This window comes from Branchiostoma floridae, chromosome 15 (assembly GCF_000003815.2).
Source record: "Branchiostoma floridae strain S238N-H82 chromosome 15, Bfl_VNyyK, whole genome shotgun sequence".
Lineage (NCBI taxonomy): Eukaryota > Metazoa > Chordata > Leptocardii > Amphioxiformes > Branchiostomatidae > Branchiostoma > Branchiostoma floridae.
In genome coordinates, this window is record NC_049993.1 from 7,613,372 (window position 1) to 7,624,402 (window position 11,031).

An 11,031-nucleotide genomic window follows, 5' to 3' on the forward strand; every position below is an offset into this window, starting at 1 on the left:
GTACGGGAGGGGTAACAGAGTTCCAACAGAGAAGCAGTCAGCATATTCATTCTTTGTTTTGGGTGAAAGATGCTCCAAAATTGTTTTCCAGCAGAATAACTCCGGTACAGAAATGCTGAAAAGCGGCGCTCCTACTGTGCGCACCTCTCTCCGTAGCGTGCACCGTTTTAATCTTTATCACCCCTCAACAGAAGGATAGCGCAGTCATGGGGCTTCGCTTAAGTCCTGCTTTTGTATCGCTGTTATTATTACAACAATACAATAATACATAATCATATATACAATAATACCTAATCATATATACAAGGTCATACAATATTATATACTACCTAATCAAAAAATTCCTGATCACCCCTAGTATGTCCTGCTTTTGTATCACTGTTATTTCTACAAGAATACAATAATAACTAGAGTTCGGCGACCTCATACCTCCATGAAAATTTAGAGCTTTCCTAAATTTAATGAAATTGACTAACACATAGACATAATTTATGCATGGTGTTGTTCATCATTGACTAACGTACACATGTCACAATCATATAATTCCCATTATTAATCATAAAGCGGTTTTGCAATTTTTACATAAATTATGCAAATAAGCTCCTCATTACCATATTTGGTATCTGCTTATACTCCACCTATCATAATTAACATGTGTTACATTTATTGAAGTCCAGTTATTGAAAACAATGGAATTATACAATTTCCTCATTAATTATGCAAATTAAGTCCTCATTTGCATAACATGTATATCATTATGAACATCTTTGTCTAAGGTACCCGCATGCCTAATATGATGCCAATCTGTCAATCTTTTCTGCAGTTATCCGCTTTGGAGTGTCTTGACAAAAACGCCCCTACAGTTCCACAATTAAATGTTAGAGGGCTGAAACTTGCTCCACTTGGTCATGGCACTAAAAGCTATCTACCAGCTAAATGTCAAGACCATAGCATGTCTGGAACAAGAGATACATTGAAAAAACTGCTATGATATAATATTCTCATTAATTATGCAAATGTACTCCAATTTTGCATAATTAGTATCTTATCTTGTACAACATTGTCTAAGGTACCTACATACCAAAAATCATGAAAATTCGTTGTTCCCTTCTTGAGTTATCGTCTTCAGAAGTTTTTGACAAAAATGCCCCTGCTATCCCAAAATTAGACGCTAGGGGGACCAAACTTATGTCATTTCTTCCTGAGCACAAGAGCTATCTTATACAAAAATCGTGGCCATAGCTTGTTCAGAACACCGAGATAGCAAAACCGGAAGTTGCGCTGCAGTACCAAGGGGAGCTGCTAGGGGGCCCAAAATCTAATCATTTCCAGCTTTCATCACACACTACCAACACACCAAGTATGAAACCAATCCACCCAGCCGTTCTTGAGTTATTTTGTTTACACACACACACACACACAAACACACATGCAAACGCTGGGTAAAATATAACCTCCATGACATTTCATGGAGGTAACTAATCATATATACAAGGTCATACATAATACATAATGATATATACAATAATACCTAATGATATATACATAATACCTAATGATATATACAATAATACCTAATGATATATACAATAATACCTAATGATACATACGAGGTCATACAATAATACCTAATGATATATACAACTAGAGTTCGGGGACCTCATACCTCCATGAAATATTTATTGCTTTTTTGTGGATGGTATGTATGTTTATAGTCGGTTGTATTTGAGAGTAATGGTTATAAATGTTATGGGAAAGTAGTGGTGCATTTATTTAATGACACAGAGGATGTCCATCTGATTAGTAATTATTAAAATGTGACACTTAATTGTGTAATGTGCGTTTAAGAGGTCGACGGCATATGGTAGCGTGGTATTCCTTAAGCTTGATGTTTGGCATTTAAACTGTCTAAGGTTGTCAGCATTATTGAGGTTCGACTATGTGCCTCAGAGCGGTGTGGTGGGAGGAAGTTGGGAAACTCAGAAAGAAGAAGGGATGTGGGCAACTTTAGTCAGATGGTGATTTGATTTTCCACCAATATGTCATAACATCAGCTGTTCACACGGTACAAAAACGAGATGCACACTTTCCTCTGATAGCCCTACACCAACTGTAAGATGAATACTTGACGCCAACCCCGTCTGCTAAAAAACAAGTACCATTGGCTACGAAAGAGACAACTAACAACTGTCCCTTATCGTAACGAAATCAGAACATCTGTATCGCCCATAAAACTTCTGACACCCAACCCATCTAAGATGAGAGGACCTAATGGCATTTTAATCACCATGTCACTCAAATCAGCAGTACAGTATGTGAGACATCCATACCTGTTAAGCATTACCGTTAAATGTACCTCAACTTCTTACAATTATACTTATGCTTCACATCTCCATGATATCCTAAGCAGACAAAAATAAAACTAATCATCATCTTCAAAAAACCTCGGGGTTCCCCAAACATTACAAATGTTTCCCTCATACAAATCACCTCACCATCTGCTTGGAGCTAAGCCCATTAACAAACACTTAAAGCACGATGCCTGTTCCAATATATCGCAGATATAGGGGTGATTTCTGATATTATTACATCGATTATAACGACAGATACGGCGCCCAAAATCTCATCGATTCGAGCTTTCATCACACCCCACCAACACAACAAGTATGAAACCAATCCATCCAGCCGTTCTTTGAGTATCATCTACTCTGACAGAGACACATAACAGAAAATATAACCTCCATTCCATGACATTTCATGGAGGTAACAAATAAAGACAATATTACCCCCTTTAAATAGCTGCTGAATTCGTTATGAATATGATATAAATGTAAATAAGTATGATGAATAAACTGTTAGAATTGGATCAGAAGGAGGTCTAATGAAAATGTATTACTATCACGTAGTGAAACTAGATACCAGTGGCAGCATAGATACTCGCCCATTGCATATATACATATAAGTAGTAGTCAAGGTATTTGACCCCTCTCTTCTTGACCATGCCCCCAGCACGGCTATACCATGCTATGCATATACATGTGTATCCATGCAATTTAACAAGACACGAAAGGGATCGGACCTGAGTAGGAGATATGCTCCAGTAGCGGTATGCAGGTGACAAGTGTATTTTGTCCCATGGCATTGAAATGCTTACAACAATCAATGCTGACAGTATCTTAAACTATAGCTGCTGGTGTCCTATATGTTAGCAGCGTACGTGGTACAACGTATTTTCACGAAAGCATTGACAATTTTTTTGTCACCATCATGCGGCACCAGAGAGCTGAAGATCAGCAACAGTTGGCCCTTTCCATCTTGCATATTTACTGAGTTCGAGTATCAAGCAGCCTTTGTACCATTCTCGTTTGTCTATATCTACTATACTCTACTTCAAGGTTTTGAATTTCTGTGACTCAGCTGATCATGCAACACTCAAGGAAATAAGCAGAGCGAAAAACATCGTTATCTATGGTAAAATCAAAGTAAAATCCTAATTCATTTCATCCCTACAGCTTCGGTTATATTACTAAACAATCATATACAAGAATAACTTAATTTTACTTCTGATATCACGTAGTCCAACAAATTCGTACGGTTCTTTATCTGTTTATTAAGTTACTTCATTACATAGTCCTTAGAATTTCGTAACAATCATGTTTCTTTGTAGTGGATTGTATGAATTCCGTAAAAACCAGGGGTTGACATTTAAGACGGCCATGTATACACACCTCAATAGAGCATTTCGGTCACTGATAGTTCAAGGTACACCTGGAGTTGACATTGGAATCGGTCATGTGCACGCCTCAATAGAGCGCTTCATTAACTGATAGTTGACACGCCATTAGAGCTCAACGGCAAATGTTGAGGTGTATCCAGAGTGTTTTGAAGATCAATGTGTCCAGGTGACCTAAATTCCCTGAAAAGGAAAAAGTGGAATCGTTATCTAAGTCGGCAATTGCAACGTCCACCGTGAGTTTGAGACTGACTGGTCCCCTTTGCAAGGTCTGGTAAGTTTGTGTTTGTTATAGGAACAGTCGAAATTTCCAAATTTTTCCAAAAGATTTCCAAAAGCATCACTAGCAGCATTTTTGAGTGCGTCGAGTTTCTTGGGTTGTGTTGACTTGGAGTTGTTTTTCTCCTAATTCTAGCCTCTACCAGGCTCCGTGGATCGGTAGAATCATTATCCTCACCACGTCTTCACCACGAATTCGTGGTGACTGGAAACGTACTCTTTGAAACTTTGAAACTTTATTATTACAATCAACTTTGCAGCCCCCATAGGGGCTGAATTGCATTGATTTTACACAACATATCATAACACAAAAATAGCACTTCAGTCACCAGCGTTATACATATTGACAATTTGAGAAAGAAGCGAGATATCAGTATAAAATCTTAAAACATATTTACATCAACATTTAGATAAAGCTTTTTGGGCTAGTGTCCGCGGTACAAACGACATCTTGTGTCGACTTGTTTTACTATATGGCGTTTTCATTTCCACATTGCGACGTAGATTGTATTGAGTTTTTACAACAGGGGGCAGGAACTGTCTGCAGGGATGTGTCGCGTCCTTCAGGATCCGCTCTTCTGGCCGGCTTACTCCCCTAGCGTACTATAGATTCTATTTGTCCAATTTCTACAATTAGACCACCGATCCACGAAGACTGGTAGAGGCTACCTAATTCTACAACGTCACAGATTCAGTCTTACTGTCTTAATTCCTGGCTTGATTGATTTTATTTTGTCCCCCAAGACTATTGTAGACATAAACAGCAGTAATCCCTGTCTGTGTTGTCAAGGCTTTATTATAGACCAAGAAACCCGGTGACTTCGAACATATACGCCGCTCTTACGGTGGCAAGGACCAAGAACTCACGTTTTGGCTTGATTCTTTGTTTGAAACTTTGTTGATTGAATTTAAAAACAAAAACAAATGGAGTTCTTGATCCTTGCCACCGTAAAGAGCGGCTTATATGTTCGAAGTCACCGGGTTTCTCGGCCTGCAATAATGGACGACACAGACAGGCCCAGAGAGGACCAAGGACAGGCATTACTACTGTTTGTGTTTACAATAGTCTAGGAGGACAAAATGAAATCAATCAAGCCAGGAATAAAGACAGTAAGACTGGATCTGTGACGTTGTAGAATTAGGAGAAAAACAACTCCAAGTCAACACAACCCAAGAAACTGGACGCACTCAAAAATGCTGCTAGTGATTCTTTTGGAAATCTTTTGGAAAAATTTGGAAATTTCGACCGTTCCTACAAGTACTGTTTTATTATCAAGTCTCGATCGAATAGAACGGAAAGGACCAACTGTCGCTGATCTTCAGCTCACTGGTACCGCATGATAGTGACTCAAAACACTTATCAAGACTTTCGAGAAAATACGTTGTACCACGTACGCTGCTAGCATATAGAACACTAGCTAGCAGCTATAGTTTAAGATACTGTCAGCATTGATTGTTGGTAGCATTTCAATGCAAGGGGATAAAATACACTTATGACCTGCATACCGCTACTGGAACATATCTCACACTCAGATCTCCTTTCTTGTCTTGTGAAATTGTATGGATGCACATGTATATGCATAGCATGGTACTAGCCGTGCTGGGGTGGCGGTCAAGAAGAGAAGGGTCAAATACCTTGACTAAAATATATATACAATGTGTGAGTACCTGTGCTGCTACTGGTATCTACATTTCTAATTTCACTACACAATTCCATTAGACCTTCTTCTGATTCAGTCCTTACAGATTATTCATTATTATTATTTACATCTATGTCATATTGATTCATATTATATAAAAGATTGCTTTGCCATAAGAAAAAATGCCGAAACTCATAATTGTAGTACAATGTTTTACGCTAGCTCTCATTGTTTTAGAAATAAGGATGTCAAATTTCATTCTATATTCACAATCTGCATTATGTACTATGTTTTATACTTGCTTTAGTAATGAGGGTGATAAGTTTGTTTCTTCTTTTTTTCTGCCATACATTGTACCGTGTACGATCGTTGCGCTATAAAGTTCTACTATCATATTGATTTTTTTTATTCAGGGAAGAGGTAAGGGTCAGACAAAATAGATAACATAGGTACAGTTTACAGCATTTAAAGTCCCAATAAGTTTGTAGTAAAAACGTATCTCAAAGTGTTGAAAACGACAGCCAATAGCATACTGTAATTCACTTTGTCTTCTCGGTACCAAACATTCACGGTCTGAAAAAATTACACTTGTTCTCGGAACTAAATGTTCACTGTGGTGGCAGGTGGGCATTAAAAAGTCTCGCGTATCATTTGTTGTCAGCAATGAAAAGTTCATGTTACAGTCATTGCCGTGAAAACCGTGAAGATACATTGAAAAAAAATCAGGAATTACAGTATAGTCTGGGTTGTCTTATTAATAGGTAAACAGGCGTGCCAGTAACAGGCAGGTACACAAACACGAGGCTATATATCACCCAGGTAACCAAAATACCTTGATAGGGCAGAAGCAACCATTGTGTAGACATGAACCGCTGTGAACATGAATCCACATAACCTCCTTCTTTTAGCAACTGACTGGCCCCCTCTCTGAAGCGTGCTATGTGGTGTTTTTTTACTGTGTTTTGTTATAGCAAAAGACAACATTGACGATAGTCTGTCAGAAAATAGCCCAGGCCGCTTTTCATTTAGTTCATGAGGGAAGCTGTAAGGGTCACACAAAATATATAACAGAGGTATAGTTAACACCATTTACAATCCTATCAAGTCTGTAGAGTACACTTATCTCAAGGTGTTGAAGACGACAGCCAAGTAGCACATAGCCTGGGTTGTGAAAATAGGCAATAGACTGACGTGTCCGTATTAAACAGGCAGGCATACAGGCCAGTTACCACACTTAGTCCATGTCATTTTTGGCGACGCCTCAGGAGCTAGCCTACTAGTATAGTGTGCGTCCGTTTGACAAAAATTCCCCAAAATTCCGCAGGCATGTCAGGAGTTTTTCCACGCCTGCGTTGCTGCATCATCCCGTTAGAGGGGAATAACTCGGGAATGGGTTGACGGATCTTCATGATATTTGGAACGCAGATAGCTTCAGTGATGCCTTACATAACCAAATGCCAGTCATGCAAATCAGGTCTAATTTGCATAATTAATGAGGACGGTTTATAAATACACTGCATTTCTCTTTAGAATACTAAAAAATATGCCATATGTAACTCAAAAAGAAAGAAATATTAGGCTTACTGTTAAGTATATGTCTGATTGGCAAAAATTCCCGAAATTCCACAGCAATTCGTCCGCGCTTGCGCAATTGCACCATTCTTTTCGAATGGAATAACTTGGGAAGGGGTTGACGGATCAACGTGATTTTTATATGTAGATAACTTCGGAAATGCCTTCCATTTTCAAGGGCTATCAATGCAAATCAGAGTCTAATTTGCATAATTTATGAGCACAGTTTTATATATATATATATATATATATATATATATATATATATATATATATATATATATATATATATATATATATATATATATAGTTGTAGTATACCTTAGGAAAATCACTGTACTTTTGTTGTGCCAATAAAAACTTGTCAATAAACTGCAGGACAAGCCCTTAGTAATAGGCACGGGTAAATTGGGCAACCCTGTCTGTGCATGCTGAATAGCCAAACCAATAAATTAATAAATAAAGACTTCTTTTCTATCTCACACTGCATTGTGTTTCACAGGATATGGCCCAACTATGGCAGAGACTATCCGTGGGTGCATCCAAACGGTTCTCCCTCGGTGTGGCCATGATGGTGGTTGTGGGGATGTTGGTGCTGTACTATGTTAAGGTACGCTGTAAATAGCCTCTAACAGGCCAGATCTTTATCCAATTTTTATCATTACAATCTTCTACAAGTACAATCTCTCAATGAGCTGGATAAAGAATTTGAATGCGAAATTAGCGTGCATTTGTGTTTTATGTGTTCAGCGGTTCTTCGATAAAAGAAAGCTCATCCCGTATGTTCACAGGAAAGTTCTTGGAACGCTGCTCCGTCGTTGCGATGGAAATGGCTAAACGAGAAGTCTTTAAATCACGTGCCTTATTTTCTAAACAAATGGAATGCAAACAGAACGACCCCAAGTCCTCCTAACGTTAACACAAGCAAAAAAATAGATGAGCTTGGATTTTCCCCTATGACTTATGCCCAACAACTCAGTTTTTTCTTGGAGCCCGGTGGAAATTTTTCGGTAGGCGACATCTTACGGATTGTGATCTCAGCCAAAGACAAAGAAGGGAACGTAACCACAAATATCGGTGATTACTTTCGGGCGTCCATTTTTAATCTAAAAACTAAGTGCGGTGCAGTTGGAATCATCACGGACCACCAGAACGGGACGTACACGGCAACCTTCCGGCTGTTGTGGGCAGGAGAGGTTAGCATCAAGGTCAAACTTGTCCATCCGCGTCAGGCTGTAGACGTCATAGAGAGAACTGATAGGGAACACCCAGTCGACAAGATTATGTTCGTGAAACGATACCTTATCGGTAAGGTTAAGATCGACACCAAGTGTAACGCAGACCCGACCGTCTTCAACAGCACTGCCCCGGTTTGTAACTACTCCGACCCGCATGCAGGAGCCAGGTGGTACTGTGAGAAAGCCGCCAACATTTCCTGTAACACATCCGGGTACCACGGCAGGCTTAGTACGATCGCGAGTGTCAAGCTCATGAAGGACGGAGAGGAAAAACTGTTCAGCAAGTATGTTATGATGGTAATGATTATTGTTTTGATGATGGTGGTTGTCGTTATGAAGATGGTGATGGAGATGATAATTGTGGTAGTGATGATAATGATGATGATGGTGATGATGATAATGTTGATGGCGATAATGAAGATGATGATTGTGATAATGATGATGATGGTGATGATGATGGGGATCATGAGGGTGATGATTGTAGTAATGATGATGATGTTGATAATGACTAACGATGAAGACGATGACACTATATTCTTTCCCTGAAGACTGATGTTGTTGAAGTCTATGATCATCGTACCCTGTTCTGTTTGTTCCAGAGGAATGAACGGAATGAAGAAGTCCATATCCGGATCACCATCTAAAATCAGCGTCACCCCAGGTAAGGTGCAAAAAATGCCATGTTGTAAAAGTGTGTAGATAGCATCTTCAAAACGCTTGGCCATTTTGAATTTCAGACGGTATTTGGATAGTCAATACGAATTAGAAAATAATTTGTTCGACAGCAAGCTTCGAAAATAAGTCCATCAGGTTGATAGAACAAAGAAAATTGGAGTTTTCTTTTTTTTACAACGAAAGACATTAGGTATTGATGTTACTGGTTGTGTAAAACGAAAACTTCAATATCCTGGAAAAAATGATTTCTTACCAAGGTTAGACGGCCATAGTTTAGCTTTGTGTGACCATCTTATACCTTCGTTGCAAACAGGGCTGGACCCTCTGGCTAATCGCCCGCGCTGCATACCGGGACTCCCTAACCCACAGATCTCCGGATTTTATCATGAAGGCGTCTGGAACTCACTGGTCTGTCACAACAGACACTTCTCCAACCAATCAGAATGGAGGACATGTCTGAGGGGAAAGACACTGCATTTCATGGGAGACTCCACCATACGGCAGTGGTACGAACATTTCGTTAAGATACTAAACCTTACCGACAGCACCCTTACAGACGCCGTACATCAGACTGGACCTCTGCTTGCTCGTGACACAGTCAACAACATCACCGTAAAGGATCGTTCCCATGGACCACCTCTTCGCTGCGCATGGACCCGCACCTTCCACCTACAGTACGTTGCCAACGTCATCGATGAAATCGAAGGAGGGCCAAACGACGTGGTCGGCTTCACTCTCTGGGCCCACTTCACCTCCTACGCCGTAGACATCTACAGAGAGAGGATGGAGGCCATCCGAGCTGCGATTCAACGGCTGCATCAGAGGAGTCCTGACACACTCGTGGTCATCAAGTCCGCCAACACGCGCATGGGCAATGAGCTTATTGCCGGAGACTGGCTGGCACACCAGTTAGATTTGTTGATGAGAGAGATATTGAAGGAATGAACGTTGTGTTGGTAGATGCCTGGGAAATGACAACGGCACAGCAATGGCATGCGGACACTATTCATCCGGCAAGTGACATCATCATACAAGAACTGGAATATCTGTGTTCTTTTATTGGCCCTATCTAAATCTACTTTAAGTTTTGTAAAATTATGTCAGCTAATCAAGATTACATTATAAATAGAAACAAAACGCTATTTGTAATAGATTAGATAGTAATAGATTAGATAGTCATTTTTTGCTTGCTTTTATGCGGGGGGGGGGGGCTTACGTCAAAACGTCATGCATGTATTAATGTATCCATAGTTTCGGCGTTAATATAACAATGAAGTTTATTGCATATCCATGCTCCTTGGGGCTAAATGCAGTAAGTTGCATACAAAGAGAATTATAGCTAGGTAAAGTATTCCATGTTCTACTTATGCCTATATTTCTACATGTTTCTTCCTTCTTAAATCATGTGAAGACGAACTTACAGAGTTCTTCTATTAAAGGAAAGCATCAGAAAATCTTCAAATCATTATTTTCCAGTAGTTTACTCATTAAAAAGTTGATTTACGTCAATTTTTACATTAATCCGCCCAATATGACCCTGTAAACACGTTTGAACTTCGCGCTCTCCTCCCCTCTCCCGCCGCGCTGACCGATGACGTAATGGCCTCGTTCTGATTGCCTGCGCGCTGACGTCACAAATCAGAATTGAAACTTCTGGCCATGCCAGCCATTTTGCTCGGTGAACCTCGGTCCCTTCGGCGGGAAATCACACCGCCATTCTGGAAGCCAGTCCGTTATTGTTGACAATTAACTTCGTGGACCTGTAAGTCGCGTTGTGAGCTGGCTACGAAGCCATAGTCCCCGGGAGACTGAACATGAATGGGCTTGTCTGCGACACCCTCACACTCAGGGTTGACATCGCGGCAAAGCCTAACGATATGTGATATCGTATCGA

At 40.0% G+C, this 11,031-nt stretch overlaps 1 protein-coding gene across 1 annotated transcript; it reads left to right on the top strand.

Moving 5' to 3' along the window:
- The first annotated feature begins 7,726 nt into the window (after nucleotides 1–7,726).
- LOC118432071 (NXPE family member 3-like) lies at nucleotides 7,727–10,569 on the top strand. Its single transcript, XM_035843579.1, has 4 exons — nucleotides 7,727–7,834; nucleotides 8,016–8,746; nucleotides 9,062–9,123; nucleotides 9,451–10,569. Exons 1-4 carry the CDS (start codon nucleotides 7,730–7,732, stop codon nucleotides 10,080–10,082), a joined length of 1,530 nt encoding a protein of 509 aa, XP_035699472.1. The 5' UTR covers nucleotides 7,727–7,729; the 3' UTR covers nucleotides 10,083–10,569.
- Nucleotides 10,570–11,031: the final 462 nt, after the last annotated feature.

What these genes read in the sequence shown, in the direction of transcription:
- LOC118432071 (XM_035843579.1), top strand. Translation starts at nt 7,730, where the DNA reads ATGGCCCAACTATGGCAGAGACTATCCGTGGGTGCATCCAAACGGTTC. An exon ending in GAGGAAAAACTGTTCAGCAA is followed by an intron (nt 8,747 to 9,061) that starts GTATGTTATGAT and finishes TGTTTGTTCCAG; the next exon opens with AGGAATGAACGGAATGAAGA. An exon ending in TAAAATCAGCGTCACCCCAG is followed by an intron (nt 9,124 to 9,450) that starts GTAAGGTGCAAA and finishes CGTTGCAAACAG; the next exon opens with GGCTGGACCCTCTGGCTAAT.